The sequence below is a fragment of the Macaca thibetana genome, chromosome 2, assembly GCF_024542745.1.
Source record: "Macaca thibetana thibetana isolate TM-01 chromosome 2, ASM2454274v1, whole genome shotgun sequence".
NCBI lineage: Eukaryota > Metazoa > Chordata > Mammalia > Primates > Cercopithecidae > Macaca > Macaca thibetana.
Genome location: NC_065579.1, coordinates 112,774,994 through 112,796,643, shown reverse-complemented (window position 1 = coordinate 112,796,643; position 21,650 = coordinate 112,774,994). Strand labels below are relative to the sequence as shown.

The window sequence follows — 21,650 nt, the reverse complement described above, 5'->3', positions numbered from 1 at the left end:
GCCATGGCCCAAACAAGGAGTTTCTGTAGATGGCTTCAGTTGTCTAATGACAACAGACATATATTACTCACCAATTTTACACATGAGTACGTGCAGACTCAAAGATTAAGTGCTTGCCCACAGGTCAGTAGCTCTCAACTGGGAGCAATTTTGTATACCACCCCCCAGGAGACATTTAGCAATGTCTGGAGACATTTTTGGTTGTCACAGTGCGGGAAAGGGGGCAAGGAGTATTGCTGGAATCTAGTGGTGAGGTCAGGGATGCTGCTTCACATCCTACCATGCACAGGCAACCCCCACAACAAAGAATCATCTGGCCCAAAATGTCAAATGCCGTGGCTGAAAAACCCTGCTGTAGATATCTTACTTTTAGATATCAAAAAAACAGAATATTAGCTGTTATCTACAGCTAATATTATAAGAACAAAGTAAGGTATCATTCTGTTTTTTTGGGTTCCAAAGCCCACTCTCTTTCCATGACACATAATACCACTGCTTCCCAGGAGAAGACCTCCTTCCAGGCTTGTTTCTAGATAGGTATGTTGTTTTATACATATCTTATCTTTTTATACCTAAGAACAAATCTAAATCATTTTCCATATTACAACAATGTCTTTATCAATTTCACTTTTAATTATATTATCAAATAGATGTACCATAAATTATTAACCTAGCCCCTAATTGTAGGACATTTAGATTGTTTCCAAACCTTCCCTATTATATATCTTTTCTTTTTTTGGCTAAAAATACAGCTAACTTTCAAAGTCAACTTAGTTATGTCACAAACCAAAAAACAATATAATTGTCTTTACCTTAAACTGTGGTTTTTCAGAAGTGGTTAGTAAAACATCGCTGAATAATCTGTAAAGAAAAGAAACAAACAAAAATCTTTCTTGAACCAGGTGCACTCTCAGACTAGGATTAAAGCAGATTAAGACACTTTTAGCCCATGAGGTCTCCCTTCACTGCACCACATCCTGCAGCCCCCGGCCCCATCCACCATTCCATGTTCACTAACAAATGCAAAGGGGTTTGCAAGTTACCCATTGTGACCCCCTTCCCACTGTGTTACTAGGGTATCTGGGACAGCTGTGTATTACAGGGGGTTTCCCTGCTATGGGCAATATTGCATTTTTAAGAAATTACTTTTGCGAATGCTAATTTGCAAAAATATCGCAAATAATATATGCAGTAGATATTTCTAAATAGAATAGTTTTCTGCTATTTTTCTTGCCTCAGAAGAGGATAAAATTTATTCTAGAGTTCAGTAACATAAAAATGTTCAAGTAGAAAGGAACTGTCCTGATTGGAATCTTAACAGGAAAGTAATTTTCTTCTAAGTATTTCTCATACTTCATTTTAAAAAGCAGTAGCTTTTGAAGTAAATCAATTCTCTCTTCAAAAATATGTTACTGGCCAGGCATGGTGGTTCATGTCTTGTAATCCCAGCACTCTGTGAGGCTGAGGCAGGGGGATCACTTGAGGTCAGGAGTTCGAGACCAGAGTGGGCAGTGTGGTGAAACCCCATCTCTACTAAAAATACAAAAATTAGCCAGGTGTGGTGGTGCATGCCTATAGTCCCAGCTACTTGGGAGGCTAAGGCAGGAGAATCCCTGGAACCCAGGAGGCAGAGGCTGCAGCGAGCCAAGATTGCACCACTGCACTCCAGCTTGGGCAACAGAGCAAGACTCCGTCTCAAAAAAAAAAATAAAAGGTATGTTATTACAAAAAAGTAAATTTAAACAGACACTGGGTCTACTTAGGGGGAGGGGTGGGGAGAGGAGCAGAAATAATAACTATTGTGTACTGGGCTTAATAGCTGGATGATGAAGTATGTACAACAAACCCCCATGACATGTGTTTACCTATGTAGCAAACTTTTGCATGTACCCACAAACCTAAAAGTTAAAAATAAAAAAAATTAAAAATGATTTAAAAATTACCCATGTGACCAAAAAAAAAGTATATTATTAAAAACAATAGCATGAGCCAGGTACAGTGGCTCACACCTGTAATCTCAGTACTTTGGGAGGCTGAGGCAGGCGGATCACCTGAGGTCAGGAGTTCAAGATCAGCCTGGACAACATGGTGAAACCCTGTTTCTACTAAAAATACAAAAATTAGCCAGGTATGGTGGTGTGCACCTGTAGTTCCAGCTACTCGGGAAGCTGAGGCAAGAGAATCACTTGAACCCGGGAGGCGGAGGTTGCAGTGAGCCAAGATCACGCCACTGCACTCCAGCCTAGGCAACAGAACGAGACTTTACCTTAAAAAAAAAAAAAAATGAAAAGAAGAGAAAAAAACAATAGCATGAACTGGGTGACTGGGCACAGTGGCATGCGCCTGTAGTCCCAGCTACTCCAGAGCTAGAGGTGGGAGGACCATTTGAGCTCAGGAGTTTAAGACCAGCCTGCATAACACAGCAAGACTCTCAAAAAGAAGGAGGGGGAGAAGGAAGGGAAGGGGGAGTGGGAGGGAAAGAAAAGAGGGGAGGGGAGTAGAGGGGAGGGGAGGGGAGGGGAGAGGAGAGAGGGAGAGAGGGAGAGACGCAGAGAGGGAGAGAGGGAGAGAGGGAGAGAGGGAAAGAGGGAAAGCATGAACAACTCTGAATTGCTGGGTAAAACAGGTCAAAGAATAGAAATGGTTGCTTGGGTAGCACCCAAACAGCTATAAGTGAGTCTTTCTTTGAATATGCCTCCTGCCCCTCCCCTACTTTTTAAAGAGATGGAGTTTTGTTATGTTGTTCAGGCTGCCCTGGAAGTCCTGGGCTCAATCAATCCTCCCACCTTGGCCTCCTGAGTAGCTAGAACTATAGGCATGTGCCAGTATGTCTGGCTGAATATCCTGCACCCCTACTTTGTTTTATTATTTTTTTTATTTTTTTGAGACGGAGTCTCACTCTGTCGCCCAGGCTGGAGTGCAGTGGCACACTCCAGAGCAAGCTCCGCCTCCTGGGTAGCTGGGACTACAGACGCCCGTCACCACACCCGGCTAATTTTTTGTATTTTTAGTAGACACAGGGTTTCACCGTGTTAGCCAGGATGGTCTCGATCTCCTGACCTCGTGATCCGCCCGCCTTGGCCTCCTAAAGTGCTGGGAATACAGGCGTGAGCCACCATGCCCACCCCTCACTTTGTTTTATTTTTGAGACAGGGTCTCACTCTGTCATCTAGGCTGGAGTGCAGTGCGCATTCACGGCTCACTGCAAATTCAAATTCCTAGGCTCAAGCGATTCTACCACCTCAGCCTTCCAAGTAGCTGGGATTATTACGTGGTGCACAGCACCATGCCTAGCTAATTTTGTTGTTGTTGTATTTTTTGTAGAGAGAGGGTTTTGCCATGTTGGCCAAGCTGGTCTTCAACTCCTGAGCTCAAGTGATCCACCCGCCTCAGCCTCCCAAACTGCTGGGATTACAGGTGTGAGCCAACGCGCCCAGCTACATTACTCTTTTTTAAAGATGGGAACTTCATCACAAGCAGAAATGACAGGATTAGCTTTCCCCACAGGGCTCCTCAGGGCCCTGTCTCTCCCTCAGCCACACATCTGTTTACTTCCAGAGGACACATTTTAATTGAACATGGTTTACACCTGTCCAAGAGTTCTTTTCATGGCTGAAGCACACATGGTAGAAAGACTTAGGTGAAGAAAAAATGTTTGGATTCACTTAAGGACTGGAAGACTGGAGAAAGATGTAAGAACTTTGGAATGGGGAATGTAAACGCAAACTAGAGTAAATTAACCTGTACACAGGCTATTTCCTAAGTACAAGTGCATTTTGCTAGAAAAGTTTGTGTGAAAGTTGTTTTCCAAACTGGGTCTGTTTTTCCACATGCACATTGTTTGTTTTGTTTTGAGAAGGAGTCTCGCTCTGTCGCCCAGGCTGGAGTGCAGTGGTGAGATCTTAGCTCACTGCAACCTCTGCCTCCCCAATTCAAGTGATTCTTCTGCCTCAGTCTCCCGAGCAGCTGGGATATCAGGAGTGTGCCACCACACCCAGCTAATTTTTTATATTTTCTTAGTAGAGACAGGGTTTCACCACACGTTGGCCAGGATGGTCTCGAACTCCTGACCTCAAGTGATCCACCTGCCTCAGCCTCCCAAAGTACTGGGATTACAGGTGTGAGCCACTGCCCGGCCCACATTATTACATTATTATTAATGGTTGTTGGTTTGGCAACAGATGCTTCAGTGTCTGTGGAACAGTAGAATGTCACATCCACGGTGCAGGGGCTTGGTTTCCTCTTTTCATTACAGTGCCTAGGACAGCAGCTGGCCTCCAAAAGGCCCTCTGTAAACACTTGTGGAAAGAATGAACCAGGAACCTGAAGTTATCTCTGCCTTCTCTGAACTCTGGCTGCATGCATTTCAAGCTGTCCCCCCTGCCTTGTTTCCCCATATTATTGTTTCCAGAGTATATCTGTTATACAATAAGCTGATGCAGACAAAGCACCAGTTATACTGCATGGTGTGTGATGTTCAAAAAAGATCAGCTGGTTCAGCAGTAAGCATAACTAACACTTAATGAACACATATTAAGTGCCGGGTCCCTACTGGGAATCACCTTATTAAATCCTCCCAACTACCTTCTGAGGTGGGAACTGTTATTATCATTCCCATTTCACAGTTCACAAAACTCTACTTCCAAAGGTTAAGAAACTTGTCCAAGGTCACCCAGGTAGAAGTGGTGAAGCTGGAATCCACCTCCAGATCTGTCTGACCCCAAGCACACCCTTCTTAACCACTCTGCTGCCTTTCCATGAAAGAACAGAAAATGCAACTGAAGGGAAGGCCCCAAAGCACTATTTCAGCTGCCCTGGTTATCTATGCATAACCCAGTTTCAGAGAAAATGTCTTCTGAGCTCCAAGACCTTAGAACAGTGCCTGGTGCGTGCTAAAGTTTAATAAATAGTACCCAGTCAGTAAATTCACAAGCAAAAGCATGGGTGCTCAGAGACACGTTACCCTCCTCCTGGAGGGCAGACCCTTCAAGGCCCTGTGACTTGTGAACTATGCACAGCTGGGGGCCAACTGGTTTGCTGATGCAGGGTCAGAACAGAGCCACTTGAGAGGGCCCTCCTTCAGTATTTCCTAAGCTGGGGGTTGCGACATGTACACACACCCAATGCTAATGTACGTACACACAATGCTAACATTGAGTGAGGAGATACACGTGAAAATGACACAGATGTTAAAGGACAGCCATCAGACCAGGAGAGCAGAGAGGTCACAAACAAAGGGTCAAGACATCATGCTGCAAGTGCCCATCAGCAAGCAGGCCACGCCAACTCTGCAGGGACCGCAAGAGTCTTTACTACAGTACCAGGTGCTTGGACACAGTGGTCTGGTGTTCAACATAGTTATCAAGATTACAACCAACGCATATGATTGACTTACGGCATCTGTAAGAGCCGGGAGACGGTAGGCATGCCATTTTTACAGGCTTCACAAGACAGCGTAGACTCCAACACGGCCACTTGAAATGAACAGATACACATTTTAGTTCCACAGAACACGCTGGCAAATCCACTTGCTGATGAAAAGTTTGACACCACTTTGCAATAACTGTCTGCGGGCTGATAAGGACAGTGTCAAAACTCTTCACACACAGACAGATGGCATACGTGGGGTGGGGGAATGTTGGCAACATTGGCATTACCGATGACTCAAAAGAAATGGTTTAGCAACTACATGCTGACAGAAAGCTAAACATATTTCAAAGATAATTGGAGGAAGGATTCAAGATACCATTCATAAAAGTGTTTGTTCTCTTGAAAGAGATGTAAACACTACACAGAAGTAAAATTCTGAACTTGAAAGACATTTTGCTGCTTGCCTGCTTTTCATCAAAACCAGCACACAAAATGCCAATTGTTGATATCTCATCATCCAACATCTTGGATGCTATTAACAGGAGCAGCCAGATTTTTCTACCCACAGGTCACTGTTCAGCTTCAGAGGTTCAAATTCAACACAATAGTCCCAGGGCCTGTTCTCTTGAATTGCCTCTTTTGACACAGTAACGCTTGGTGAAGGGTGGACTTGTGTATCTCCAAGGCACAGGGGTCCAAGAGCTACTCTGCCTTCCCCTCTCTCTGCTCCAGCTGTGAGTGCCAGCCTGGCTGTGGAGGGGATGAAAGGGTCCTGGATGAGTCTGTACCAGTTCCTGCATCCCTCCTTCCTAAAGGTGCTCTCACTTGTCCTCCAGCTCCTCTTGGCCCCCGCAAGCAATGCTGTAAGAGCTCCTGGATCCAATTTGTCTGGGTGTCTGCATTCCTGCCTGCCTGCCCTAGGTCTGGGCCTGCTAGGCTCTTATCTACTAGGCTTCCGGTCTATGGCTTGCTTGTTTTGTTTTGTTTTTGTTCGAGGCAGAGTCTTGCTGTGTCGCCCAGGCTGGAGTGCACTGGCACAATCTCGGCTCACTGCAACCTCCACCTCCCAAGAGGAGGGTTCAAGCAATTCTCGTGCCTCAGTCTCCCAAAAAGCTGGGATTACAGGCATACACCTCCATGCCCAACTAATTTCTGTATTTTTAGTAGAGATGGGATTTCATTATGTTGGCCAGGCTGGTCTCGAACTCCTGACCTCATATGATCCACCCGCCTCAGCCTTCCAAAGTGCTGGGATTACAGGTGTGAGCCACCATGCCTGGCCTCTCTTGTTTCTTACAAGTCTCACTTCAGCCTTGATCTGATGTCTGACGCCTGCCTGAGTCCTCGAAACCTGTTTCAAGTTGCCTGGCTCTGGCTTCTGCATCACACTCATGCAGGCCATACTTCTCTTTACATTCTTCTGCTTCCAAAGCTCTAAAGCATTTTACGAAAAGTTCCCAGAAATTTCAGATAGCCTGACAAATGGACAAGCCACCTGAATTTTCACAGAAGTGTATTTAAATAAACTACTCAAATTTGGTCTACTTTTAAATTGGGTAAGAATTTCTGGCTGTGGAGGACAGCAACTTCCTCTGGGTCTTTCCTGGACTCTGGAAAGGGGATGAGTGGCTCTGCACACTACCAGGGCCCAGAAGACCCTTCCCAACCCCATACTGACCCACAGCCATGGACGGAGCAGGAGGGAAGGAGTCCACAGGCACCGAGTCTGGTGGTCGTCCATAAGTCATTTCATACAGTAAGTGGCCAAAGCAGTGGACATCCACACTTTCCAATGTCTGTGGAAGAAACAGCAGCAGTGCGTTCACCCTTCACTTTGGCTTTGTGGACCCCCATGCTCCTGCCCCAAGCCTCCTCTGAGAAACAAAGCCCAGGGACAGCCCTGCTCCTCATTGGTAATGTAAATACAACTCCAAAGCCTTTTGTAAAACCTCATGAGGTATCCCAAAGGTCTTGGTCCGACCCTCCACAGTTTTCCAATCAGTGAGTCCACCTCCCTGCTTACCCAACCGCCATTTCAACTCAGCCTCCCAGAGATTCAGCAAAGCTCTGAGGGCTGATGGGCAAGGACTGTCCCAACTGTACCTTTCACTACTTGGTACATATTTCCTACATGAGCAGATCATGGGGTAACTGACACCTAAAACTGAACGTGCTATTTCAATACTTTAGCAACTTACATTGATTTTCCTGAATTGTGAAAAATAAGATCGGTAGAAGGCAGGCAGGCCCAATAAGGAATTCTCAAGGTCTAGCAGCCGGCAAGTGTCCCCATCGAGCATCACGTTGGAGGCGTGAAGATGCCCATAAGGGAATCCCTTGTCATGAAGAAACTTCAGTACCTATTAAAGCATATGGGAAAGTTACATTTTCCCCCCAACTCATTCAGATATAAGACAAGTTAAACTTTGTTTTTTAGTCAATATATTTTGAAGCAAAACCAAACAGGTCACTGGGAAGATTCCTGAAGAAAAATGGCACCTCTACCCATTTGTTTGGAAAAGGAGGTGAAGCTGAATACTTTCCAGTTTTGAGGCTGTGAGATGCAACATCAGTTCTTTCTTTCCCCAAAAGAATAGAGAATCAGCCTGCATATGCTTGGAATTAATAACTCTGACACCAAAAGGCTCTGCTTTAAGCACTTTCTGATTCCAATCGGCCAGCTCTCTTCAGGGCAAAGTCTTGATCCTCCTGCATAGATGAGTGAGGCTATCATATAAGTGCTTCTGCCAGTAATTCAGAAAAAGGGGTTGAACTAGAAAACATCTCTAGTTCAGTCTCTCCTCCAAATATATTTAGCTGTTTATTAATAGGAACACACAACAGGATCCCAGAAAAAGCAGTAAATCTTTTAGCTGCCATGTAAATAATCAGTGGCTTACCCAGTAAGGGAGATGCCTAGATATAGCCCTGCAATGTCCTGGTGAACTAGAGCAGTGATAGCCAACTGGGGTGCCCAGAGTAATTCACTAAGGACTAGAAGAAAATATTACAACTTCTCTTCCTAGTTGTTTTTAAAAATATTATTTTTTTAACTTATAATATACAAAATATATTACTAGTATGCTCTCTCCATCCAAAAAAATATAATATATATACACACATACGCATACATGTATGTGTGTAGTAGTACACACATATAATTTATAGTTAAATAGACATAACATTGGGATATTAAATTGGTTATTACTGATAAGGTTGCATAATCCCAGAAGCTTGGAGAATACTGATCTAGAGGGTGATGTTGGAAAGGCTTCTTACTGTTGGTTATACTTCTGCAAGGGAGCCATATGGCTATGTATACGACATAACAAAATAAAAAATCTTGGCACAGGGATAAATAGCAACCAAAGATAATATAAAAGTTGGTATCCACACAGTAAAGTTCTTAAAACTCAGACACTAAATTGCAATAGCTAAAGCTTTAAGAATTTTGTAGACCTAAGTGACTGTTGCCTTAGTCTCAAATATTTGCTTGTTGAGGCAAAATATGACAATGCAATCAGTTTATAAGTAATCAGACAACTTAAGTGATTTTGGATATGACTTAAGAACTTTTCCAGGTGAATAATGCAATTTTGGATGAAATTTGAATGCAACTTAAACAAAAGTACCTCTTACCTCTAATATTTGCCGTCCATATGTTTTTATTTGCTGGAGTTCCAGGCCCTGAATCTTCTTAGGGTTGCAGTACTTCTTTAGAAATGGGTCTTTTGGTTTTGCCTTTGGAAAAGAACAAAGAACACATAAGAAAGCAGTAGAGGGGCCAATATCTGCACACAGACTCCCTGACCAGGCAGGATTCTACAGAGGCTAGGGGTGCCAGAGATGGCCAGCTGCAAGATGTGAGTTTTTAAAATACAACAGTCTGTGTTGTTGATAGAAAGAGGCTGACCCAGATTCCATCCCTTCTCTAGCCCAGTGAAGATGTGCCTGGTCTTACCCTTAGCAGACCCCAAAGTCTTGCATATTGTTCGAATTCTTCAGTACTGCTTTGTTAAGTGCAAAACACAAACTTAAAAACTGACCTAAGAGAGCAGCTTGCAATGTAATGGACATAATTATTAAATGTTCAACCTTTCCTCACGTGGGAAAAGGAATGGTCTTTAACCAAACTAGGTAGAGTTTTTATTGCATGAATAAAAGTAAATTCCAAATAAAATCGAAACTAACATCAAATCCTCAGGGCCTAGCCTCTGGAGTCTTAGAGACTAAGTGTCAATAACAGGTTCTAAAGGAACTTGAGAATTCCTTATGACCATGAACTTGCACAGGTACCTTGTAGATCAGATCCTTCAACGTTCCCTTCTCATTAAACATCCTAATTAGCAACGCTGAGGATTCATTAGCTGTGGCAAAGGTAACTCGATAGATGTAGGGGTGCTGTCAAAACAAAAAAGAAATTCACATTGATTTGTATCAGGATCTAGGTCCTTCTAAATCCAGAATCTGGTTATGCAGAGTCAAGTACTACTGTGGTGGTGCAGTTGCATATGAATGTAGTGATATTCCCTGAACACATGGCATTTTCAAGTCATTCGGTGACCAGCTAGTTCCTCCTTCTTCAGATGGAGGAAGGGACATAAACTGTAGGAACAAAGGAAAACAGGAAACAGATAATGGATGTGGTAAACTCTACAAGTGAAGGGGTCCTCTTTGGTGTGTGCACTCTCACGGCTCAGGCAAAAGTGTGGTGGAAGACAGAGAATGTCCAAGTTTTGAGGATAACAGTGTTAATATCCTGTCTCCTCTGTAAGTCAGTAAAGAATATAGCCAAATCTCAGAACTGCCAAATGGAGACCAGGATCAATGTGTCTTCGCTCACAGCTTTGCCTAACATTCCGCACTGCTGTTTGGGTGCCAAGCCAAGAAGCATGATAGCCAGAAAACAGGCAAAAGTAGCATCTTCTGGAATCTCAGCCCTTTCCACAGTAGCTGGCATGAATCTTCCTACCCTTCTATAGAATTCTGCAACATAAAGATTCACAGTGTCCTCCTCAGATGAGGAAACTGACATTAAGCAACTAGGGTGGAGAAAAGACAAATTATTTAATGTGTGAAAGGAAAGTGCTTTTTCCCTGGAATTCTGGTTACATGAAACAAACTGGGTCTAGACAGGTATTACAATGCTCATTAGCTCAAAGGAATATCATGAAAATTTAAACCCATGGGAGCTGAGCTATGCAGGGATTTTGGAGGCTGGCATGCAGTAGGTTGGTGGGTAGAAAGGTACACCCAGGAAAATACAGTAATTGATCATGAAGTTCTCCTGATCATCACATCAGAATGGTTGCTGCTGACTTTTTAACAGCTTTGTTGAGATATAATTCACATGCCATTACTATTCACACATTTAAACTGTACAAGTCAATGATTTTCAGTATATTCAGTTATGTAACTATCATACAATCTAATTATAGAACATTTTCAACACACCAAAAAGAAACAAAATGGGTAGAATAAAAATCCTTGAGTACATACTCATACAAATTTTTTAAACAGGGAGAAGAGAAGCTCTTTAGAGTAGAATGCCAACTAATAAATAAATACAGAAGAAACAATACAGTTAGAAAATCACATTAAATGCTAAAATGCTAGTGGGCTTGATAAAGAACAGAATATGTAGTCTCACAATTATCTCCTTACACACTGGTTATTAATTACAGGTATTTATCTTAAGAAATTAAGGATGGGTATAATGTTTAGCACAAATTGTTCACTATGGCTTTTTTCTTTTTTAAAAAATAAGAGCAAAAAGCTGGAGGTGATCTAAATGTCAATGGAAGATTGAGTAAACTAAGGTATAGCCAATGATAATTCTATACAGCCCATAATAATGATGCTATATTTATTGACAACCAAAGATGCTCATGGTTTGACAACTAAAGATGCTCATGGTACACCATTAATGAAAAAAAATCAGGTTTTAAAGCACTACATATATAATTTACTTTTTTTATCACAAAAATTCTTAAAAAGTAACAACTGAACATTTTGGTTCTGTCAGGCCTCTGAGCCCAAGCCAAACCATCGCATCCCCTGTGACTTGCATGTATAGGCCCAGATGGCCTGAAGTAACTGAAGAATCACAAAAGAAGTGCAAATGCCCTGCCTCGCCTTAACGGATGACATTCCACCACAAAAGAAGTGAAAATGGCCGGTCCTTGCCTTAAGCGAGGATATTATCTTGTGAAATTCCTTTTCCTGGCTCATCCCGGCTCAAAAAGCTCCCCGACTGAGCACCTTGTGACCCCCACTCCTGCCTGCCAGAGAACAACCCCCCTTTGACTGTAATTTTCCTTTACCTACCCAAATTCTATAAAACAGCCCCACCCTTATCTCCCTTTGCTGACTCTCTTTTCGGACTCAGCCCACCTGCACCCAGGTGAAATAAACAGCCATGTTGCTCACACAAAGCCTGTTTGGTGGTCTCTTCACACGGACGCGCATGACAGGTTCATACTTCTGGTTGATTGGGATTACAGGTAAGTTTTATTTTCTTGTTTTTGCTTATCTGTCTTCTGACTTTGCTACAATTAATAATCATTTATATGTGCTATCTTTTTTAAAAGAAGCACATCTAGTAAAAGAAATTTAGGGCCAGGTGCTGTGGCTCACACTTGTAATCCCAGCACTTTGGGAGGCTGAGGCAGGCGGATCATGAGGTCAGGAGTTCGAGACCAGCCTGGCCAACATGGTGACACCCTGTCTCTACTAAAAATACAAAAATTAGCTGGGTGTGGTGGCACGCGCCTGTAATCCCAGCTACTCAGGAGGCTGAGGCAGGAGAATCGCTTGAACCCAGGAGGTGGAGGTTGCAGTGAGCTGAGACTGCACCACCGCACTCCAGCCTGGGTGACAGACAGAGACTCCATCTTGAAAAAAAAAAAAGAAATTTAGAACTAGCTCCTGACAGCCTGTGTCACACAACCAATCAAGCTCTAAGACCAAAGTGTCTTTTGGCTTCACATTGCACCTCATTAATAGCTTGGTTTTGCTAGCTTGACAAGACACTATATGGCCAAAAACAAACTTGTCAAACCAAGTGCACAAGTCAGCGTAATTGTGTTCAGTTCGCTAGTGATTCATTCCAGGGAACTACATCTTCATGCAGACAAGATAAAGAATGTCAATGTTAACTCAATTTCCTGGCCAGATTAGTCTTTGCTGAAGACATTCTGCACATATTTTGAAATATATCAATGTGGTTCTTTGCACTGAAGGCCCTAGATTAGAGCTGTGTAATAGCATAAATTATACTGTGTATTCCTAAAGGTCAACTTGTTAGCCTGTGAGGGTAGCAACTCAGATAGAAAAATGGCGATTTTGCCTTTTCTTCACCCAGCTTATCTAAATCCTTATTAGTTCTGTTTTCTCAGGTTAGGAAGAGTATCTTTCAGTTCCACTGATACAAACACCTTCACCAAGAACGAGGCTGGGAGAAGTGGCTGCTTCCCTACTCTGATCTTGTTTAAAATACAAAGTCTATGTTTAAATTACTACGTTTCATGGGTTGTGTAGATGTCATGAATGCCATTTCAAATGGCCTATGATCTATGAGATTAGCCCTATACAATTTCAGACTGAACTGAAATCCACTGTATTTCCCCATTCTCTTTTCCAGCTCTTCTGTCCATGTTCACCCAGAAAAAATACTGTGACTCTGTCATCAGCACTGAGAATACTAGAAAGACATACTCACCAAACAGGAAGGCAGAAGTTTGATTAGACACTGAAAATCTTTATCTGACAAATACTTGTCCGGGCCAAGGTCAGCCTGAAAACATGAAAAGGAATATCAGGGTACTGCTTGGTCACCAAAAGAAAAATTCCTTGTCTTTTCCTTTAATTTTATTATCCAAAATATGACTGGAAACCAAAGATGAAAACCACAATAAGTCTGGCTGCCTCAAGACCTTTCTGGAAAAGCAGTGTGTAAAAAATACCAGACTTAACTGTCATCTAATACCATTAACCAAATGTATCACTAAAACTCTCAAAGTCAAAGAGATAAAGTAATGACACAAGTCGTCTTTTTTTGGAGTAAACTCCAAAACTGTAAACCCTAAAGAGATTCCAGAATCATTTTAAACTGTTCCTATTTCTTTCCAAATGTTTACTAGTTGACCAAATATAATAGAATTTATATAACCAAATGCACAGGAAAACGATTTAAAATGACTTTTCTTTGAAAAGGACCAAGGAAGCCTTTACATCATCACTTAAGAGCACAGTACAATTTTGTAATTCCCTTGTCAAATCTGCTTTCATTAACCCATCTAAAGTCACTGAACGAGACTGAAGCAAAAAGCTAGCTTACCCAGCTTAACACTAGCCGTTCCTTTGGCTGATTTTTAATCTTCATCAAGAAATATTTCTTCCTTATTCTCCAACCTGCCATAAAAGCAAAAACGTGCTTAGAGCTGCACAATTTTTGCAACAATTGATATGTTTCACTAAGTAATCAAGAAAAATTAAGTTTGGCAATATTATTCGCAGTTACATAGGCACAAGTAAAAGAACCATTTAATAACATTGACATAGCAAAGGCTATACTTAAAAAGAAACGGTAAATGAAGAAAATTTTCACGGAAATGGCAGGAAACTAGCACTTCAGTTTAGATTTAGTGAAAAAAATAGATGAAGAAGGAATGGTGTTTCTGAAAGTTATTACCATCCAAATCCTTTGATGAGGCTTTAACCAAGGTTCATTAAGTATTAAAAGTTAACAGCTGTATCCTCAAGCAGTTGGGATGCAAAAAGAAAAAGAAGTCACCTGCATTTAAGCATGTTCTTGGGATATGTATCAGAAAGCATGACTAAGGATCCAGTTCTGTGATCTGTCTTTTTAACAGAATGAGTGTGCCAATGTCTCACCTATGTCTTTCAAAGGTTCCACCACCTCCCACTTTGGTTCTGATCGGAAGAACATGGAAACCTGTTGTAAGGCAATCTCTGCAAAGACATTTTAGAAACCCATTAGTCAGACATATCAGGAAAGGGCCATATGCTGAAGATGTTATTCCTGTAAATGAAATCCTTATAGTCTATAACCTTTTTAAAAAACGTAATTACCAATAAATAAATAAAATAAACACAAACTAAATGCAATGTGGGATTCTAGATTGGACCCTGGAAAAGTACATTAGCAGAAAAACTGGTAAAATCTGAATAAAGCCCATAGTTAATAGTAACATTACTAATATTCACTTCTAGTTTTGATAAATGTGCCATGGTTGTATAGAATATTAACATTAGGAGAAACTGGATGAGAAGTATATGGCAATTTTCTGTACTATCACTGCAACTTCTTTTGTTTAGTTCTGTTTGTTTTTTGAGATACGGTCTCACTCTGTTGCCCAGGCTGGAACACAGTGGCACAGTCACGGCTCACTGCAACCTTAACCTCCTGGGCTCAAGTGATCCTCCCACCTCAGCCTCCCAAATAGCTGGGACTACAAGCATGGGCCATCACGCCTGGCTAAATTGTTTTTTTTTTTTTTTTTTGAGGCAGAGTTTCACTCTTGTTGCCCAGGCTGGAGTGCAATGGTGAGATCTCGGCTCACCGCAACCTCCACCTCCTGGGTTCAAGCAATTCTCCTGCCTCAGCCTCCCGAGTAGTTAAGATTATAGGCATGTGCCACCATGCCCGGCTAATTTTGTATTTTTAGTAGAGATGCGGGTTTCTCCATGTTGGTCAGGCTGGTCTCGAACTCCCGATCTCAGGTGATCGCCTACCTCAGCCTCTCAAAGTGCTGGGATTACGGGTGTAAGCCACCACGCCTGCCCGAGGCCTGGCTAATTTCTGGTGTGTGGGTTTTTTTTGTTTTGTTTTTTAGTGACAAGGTATTTGCCATCTCACCCAGGCCGGTCTCAAACTCTTGGCTCACGAAAGCCACCCATCTCGACCTCCCAAAGTACTGGGAATACAAGCATGAATCACTGCACCAGCCCACTGCAATTTCTATGTAAATCTAAAATTATTCTAAAATGTAAAGTTTATTTTAAAAATTATTACTGTGAAAATGTATATTTTTCAAAACTGGAAAATCTAAGATATGTAATCTAGCTGGTCTAAGCCAAGAATTCAATATACGCACCAGACCACAGCCCAAGCCCAAAACTCAAAACATGTTCTAAAGTCAGCTGAGAACAGTATTTAATGTTGTTCCAAGTACTATTTATCCCATCTGGAATTATAGCTTTCATCAACAAAAAAGTGATTAGCCTTAAATATATACTAGAAACAAAAGCCAGTGTACAGCAACAACATGGTTCTATTGTGGAAAGTCACCGAGTGCCTGTTTACTGGGGGAAAAAAAATCCATCCTCTTTTTGTGTTCATTTATCATGAAAATGTTTCCCCCTTTTAAGAAGACAATGAGAAAGGAAGTTCTTTAAAATTCACTGCATTAAGAAATTATCAAAATTTACATTTCCTGTAAAAAGCAACATCTGTAATTTGCCATTTCCCCTCATTGCAGTGAGTAAATGAAGCCACTCCAGATCCTTGAAAGCAAACAGCAATCCTCCAAATGCACTGTGGAATTTCACTTCTGCCTAGCATTAATTACATTCCAGGCAGACTGGTGAGGCATGAGGGATTCAGTAGAAATGCTCTCCATATGTCAAAATGACCTTGTTTGGAATTCACATGTCAAGAGCTTGGCAGACAATATCATTTGGATATGTTTTATAGTACATTTTGAGTTAAGACATCAGGGAAAAAAACAATTTACTAGCTATTTGTTTACTGACTCAATATGTAAAGTGTCAATAGCATCAACTCAGAAGAAAACATGTGATGACCAAATACAAAACTGGCTCCATTCACATTTGTTCTAACTACCCCAGTGTGACAAACCATCTGGAAGATCTGGGTGCAGCAGAAACACACAGATCTTTCATTATCAACACTGGGACTTTGTACCTCTTCTATAATTCATGTTAATATAAAGTGCTTTTAGTATTTCCAAAGTAACTCGAACATAAAGAAACTTAAAAGGAAATTAAGTGAAAATCATTCACATCAACTTTGAGAAGGAGCATGAAAAATAATTCTCTAATGTGTATAATGTCATTCTAAAAGACTGACAGTGACACGGAATTTCCCACAAAATCATTATTCAGCAATATCTACTGTATGCTACTATGTGCTATACATTGTTTTAGGAATAGGGGAAATAGCTGTGAACAGATGGAACACACTGGATTTCTTACTGATAAACTGAGGACTGTGAAATAGCCTTTTTCACTTAGGGGTTAGGGAATTGGAGAAAGGACAATTTCTTCCCACTGAACTGTGATTTACTGTCAAATAAACTGCATGACTATCATGTGCCAAATAATAATCCCCTCCTTCCCCAGACTCGGGCAACACACTTCAACCCTAAACATCTACTCCTTTGCTTAGAAGCCTTTACTGGTTCCCCACTTCCTTGCCAAATCAAGACCAAACTTATAAACCTAGTGTTCAACCAACCTCTGGCTTTAACCTACCTTTCTGGCTTTATCTCCCACAGTGTGTGGGATCTCTCTGCACACTGAGATTTGCCTACCATGGCCCCTAAACACTGGCCTGTCCCCATTCCCTCAGCATTTTCCATCTGGCCCAGACTCAGCCCAGATGTTCTGCTCCATTAGCCAGGACTCTCTCTCTCCCTCCCTCTTTCTTTCCTCTGTACATTTCTAGTGCTCTATGTGTCCCTCTCTTACGGGGTTACCCTGTGAATGTCCTCTATTAGGACTACTCTATTCCACCTAGACTGTATGCTGTGGTTGGAAGGGTATATCTGGGTAAAGCCAGGATATATCTTCTCAAGCTGCTCTGCCCAGAGCACTGGCCACTGCCTCTCAGCCAGGGTACCTTCTACTCACCCCTCAAGTCTCAGTGTAGGAATGACCTCTTCTGGAAAGCCTTCCTTCATCTTTAGGTGTGGATCATCCGTGCCCCCGCCCCCTTCCCCAAGGTGCTCCCTAACATTTACTCTGCCACAGCCATCACCTGTCAATCTCCTGGTGTAACTGTCATGCAGTAGGAAGTGGGGGAATTATTCTTTCCTCCTTGCTGTATACATAGCACCTGGCACACAGTAGATACTCAGTAAGTATCTGACGAAGCAGGAACCAAGGGTTCAATCATGTTCAGCAGATGTGGAAACTCTCTCCCATTAGAACATGAAATCCATGAGAAGGAAGGCATCTGCCCTCTAGTTCTGACACAGGAACTGACTGACACATGTGGAAAAACTGCATGCTCAGAAAGTGCTGATAAACAAACTGGAGACAGGAAATGGAGAACACAGCCTTCAAGTCCATCCTGTGCTTCCCACAGAGCTCAGTTGTACCAGGCGCCCCCATTGTGAGCAGGGAACAAACACTGACTCCTCTAGGACTGGAGCTGGGGTTCAGACCCCCAGTCCACTATAGCAGGTTGCACTGCAGAGAGGCCTGCAACCTCACCAAACTCCCCGCTGTTGTTCTAAATATAGTCCTCTTTCCCCGCTCTCTCCCTTTTTATATCCTGAGTCCACTACTGTCCTACCTTTTCAAGGGATTCCTGGGGCTTTAGGCCTAAAAGGTAACTTCAGCACTCCCTGGTCCATTCCCCGCTCCCCAGCCTCTTGTTTTATAGGTCAAGATGTGGGCCCACAGAGAGGAAATGCTGCTAATGACAAAGCTGGGACCAGGATACAGGCCTCTTGATTTCTGGTCCAAATGACTTTTGCATGGACATTAAAACCCCCTTACTCCAAGAGGGTATGAGGACTGAGGCGGGAAGATGGCTACAGTGCAGTGAGGCTTTTAAATGATAGAAGTACCTTGTTTTTTTTTTTTTTTTTTTGAGACGGAGTCTCGCTGTGTCTCCCAGGCTGGAGTGCAGTGGCGTGATCTCGGCTCACTGCAAGCTCTGCCTCCCGGGTTCACGCCATTCTCCCGCCTCAGCCTCCCAAGTAGCTGAGACTACAGGCGCCCGCCACCACGCCCGGCTAGTTTTTTGTATTTTTAGTAGAGACGGGGTTTCACCATGTTAGCCAGGATAGTCTCGATCTCCTGACCTCGTGATCCACCCGCCTCGGCCTCCCAAAGTGCTGGGATTACAGGCTTGAGCCACCGCGCCCGGCCAGAAGTACCTTGTTAAAAAGATGAATATTGTAGGCTGGGCGCAGTGGCTCATGCCTGTAACCCCAGCGCTTTGGGAGGCCGAGGTGGGCGGATCACAAGGTCAGGAGTTCGAGACCAGCCTGGCCAACATGGTGAAACCCCCATCTCTACTAAAAATAGAAAAAATTAGCTGGGTGTCGTAGCAAGTGCCTGTAATCCCAGCTACTCGGGAGGCTGAGGCGGGAGAATCACTTGAATTGGGAGGCTGAGGTTGCAATGAACCGAGACCATGCCATAGCACTCCAGCCTGCCCAACAGAGTGAGACTCTGTCTCAAAAAAAAAAAAAAAAAAAAAAAAAATTGTAAGGGAGATATATGTGTGAGACAAACATCTCATGGACAGGAGATACCTGTTTTCCCTGTACAACAGCTGACTGTCAATTAGACTTTCTAATTCAAATGAACACCTCACAACTCCCTCACAGAAGAACAAGAGCCTACATTTCCTTTCTGAGGATTGGCTCTTCTGGAGAAAACCTGGAAAAGAAAGAAAGTCCCAGCAGTCCCAGGCTGGGGACCCAGGTAAGAGAAGAGGAAGCTGCCAATGTCCTGAGAGCTCCTGGTTAACCATCCTCTGGGAGTAGAATGCCATCACAGTCCCCCTCTAACAACGCACCCTCACCCTCTGTCAGAGCAAGGACCAGGAAAAGTGCTCTGCTGATTCTGGCCACCACTTGAACACAGAACTCAAATCCTGCTGAAATGAAGCTGGGTGGTGACTGCAGACCATGTGGAAAATGAGAAGAGGTGGAGACATTATCCATATTAAAAGGGAAAAGTGGGCCAGGCACAGTGGCTGATGCCTGTAATCCCAGCACTTTGGGAGGCCGAGGCGGGCAGATTGTTTGAGCTTAAGAGTTCAAGACCAGCCTAGTCAACATAGCAAAACCCCCTCTCTACAAACAATTTAAAACTTAGCTGGGCATGGTGGTGTGCACTTGTAATCCCAGCTACTCAGGAGGCTGGGGTGCAAGGATCACTTGAACCCAGAAGGTAATGGGTGCACAGAGCTGGGATAGCGCCACTGCACTCCAGCCTGGGTAACAGAGTGAGACCCTTGCTCAAAAAACAACAGGGGGAAAGCGGCCCTGCTTAGAGAAGTGCCACAAGGTGAGAGGCATGCAGGGGATGCTTCTGGGCCATGCTGTGAATCTCAGGAATGGTCCAGTCAAGCTGGCATGGAGGTGGTGGCCTATGTTTCCTTTTCCTGAGGTGGCTGGTGCGTCAGCCTCGAGGCTAGACAAACTCTGAAATTTCATTCAAAGGGGGATATAAACCAATGTCTCTCTGAAAACAGCATCCATCACCTATTGTTTCATTCCAGGATTATGCCCTCTGAACAGCGGCCAGCACAGGTTCTGGCAGGAGTTTCTGATGGTCTTTTTATACCCCTGCCCACATCTGCTTTGGACTCCTGATCCTCTACCATGCTGGAGGCCTGGGGGTGGGAAGGGGGAGTGGAGATCAAAGACAATAACAGCATGTGGGGCAGGTATAGAAAAAAGCAGAGAATCGACAACTGTCAGAATAGACAACCTTCTAGGAGCCACAAAGCATTTTAACTTAAACGCTCAGACCAGACTAAAGTCACACAAATGTGCAATCCTGGCTAGGGCCCTCCCTCTCTGGGGGCCTTAGTTGAACTCATTTATGAAAAGAGAGGGTTAGACATGATACATCTGCTCTAAGATCCCTTTTAGTTCTGACCCCATGGGACTCAATGCACTTCTGGTGCCAGCTCCCTGAGAGCAAGGAACACATTTATTTGTGCCTGCATCCCCAACACCCAGCACACATCACATTTGTTGAACAAAAGGCATCATTATACATACACTACACCTTCATGCTTGCCCTCAGAAGAACATTAGCAGGCACTCGCAGGGAATGAGGGAGATAAACCACTGAGTGGGCCTGGGTTAGGGCTGATTTGACAAGTCAGTCCAGATGGCCTGCTGTCTGACAATTTTGGGAGCAATCAAGGTGAAACATTGAGAAATGAAAGCCACAAAAGATGCTACTTTGACAGAATTCAAGCTGTCCCTAGAGCCCCAGTCCTATCTGTGCTATCTTTTCTCTTCCCTGAACAAAAAAACAAGTGGAGGCAAGAATGGAATCCTTGTAACAATTCAGTGCTCCATTTGGTAACTTATAGTAAGTGTGAGTTTGAAATAAACTTTTCTTCTCTTGGTTACACTCTAGAAAGGCATTTTCCTTAGCCCTGCACAGCACTTCAGCTAGGAAATGGCAGGTACATCCTAGCGCAAGGCTTCTCATGGTTTAATGTGCATGCAAATCACCTGGGGACCTTGTTAAAATCAGATCCTGATTCAGGAAGTCTGGGATGAGGATTGAATTCTGCACCTTCGACAAGCCCCCAGTGATGCCAATGCTGCTGGTCAGAGAACCACACTGTGAGTCACAAGCCTCAAGGGCTGTGGTTTTCAAACTTGGCTCCATATTGGAATCACTTGGGAAGCTTCACAGACTACAAGCTCCACCCACAGAGACTCTGATTTAATCAGCATGCACGCAGCCTGGGCATGAGAAATTTTTTTAATGCTCCCCAGGTGATTCTACTGTGGAGAAAAACTTGGTGCCTGCCAAGTAGACATCTGTTTCCCTCTCTGAAACAGGGATATTTTGGTGAATGAATGGGTATGAATAAATAAATAAAAGTGAAATAGGAATAAAAGTGCCTCTCTCTAATTACTTCAAAAGCAATGTTTTAAAGACTCAAATATCTGATATGGTGTATTCTCTTAGCAAGTAAATTAACAATATCCATAGTTCCACTCAGGAAGTCACTAAAGCATGGTTTCTTTTTAATAAATCAGGTGAAACAACGTTTCTATTGTTCTTTTCAAAGTGACAGCAGAATGTATTAAATATTTAGTTTCTCATTCTGCTGACATCAGGCTTAGGTTATTGATGCCAGCTTTGAGTGTAATCGGTACTGGAAGAGAAGCCCTTTGAACCACAGTCCCTTAGTGGCTGCCCTGATCCAGGAAAGATCTGGAAGAGAATGACCTCCTATGCTTTGCACTGAGTGGGTCTCAGGGAGCAAATAGGAAGACACAGAAAGGACCCTTCTGACTGTG

General features: G+C 43.1%; 1 protein-coding gene across 13 annotated transcripts in view; it reads right to left on the bottom strand.

Moving 5' to 3' along the window:
* PXK (PX domain containing serine/threonine kinase like) overlaps window positions 1-21,650 on the bottom strand; it is a 102,105-nt gene that overhangs the window by 21,478 nt on the left and 58,977 nt on the right. For all 13 annotated transcript variants that reach the window (XM_050781247.1, XM_050781236.1, XM_050781237.1 and 10 more), the window contains 9 exons: window positions 14,266-14,343; window positions 13,709-13,782; window positions 13,091-13,165; window positions 9,667-9,771; window positions 9,010-9,111; window positions 7,569-7,730; window positions 7,049-7,166; window positions 5,396-5,474; window positions 813-861 (listed from right to left, as the gene is read on the bottom strand). In XM_050781247.1, the coding sequence (XP_050637204.1) occupies window positions 813-861; window positions 5,396-5,474; window positions 7,049-7,166; window positions 7,569-7,730; window positions 9,010-9,111; window positions 9,667-9,771; window positions 13,091-13,165; window positions 13,709-13,782; window positions 14,266-14,343 (842 nt within the window). The remainder of the gene's footprint in view (window positions 1-812; window positions 862-5,395; window positions 5,475-7,048; window positions 7,167-7,568; window positions 7,731-9,009; window positions 9,112-9,666; window positions 9,772-13,090; window positions 13,166-13,708; window positions 13,783-14,265; window positions 14,344-21,650) is intronic.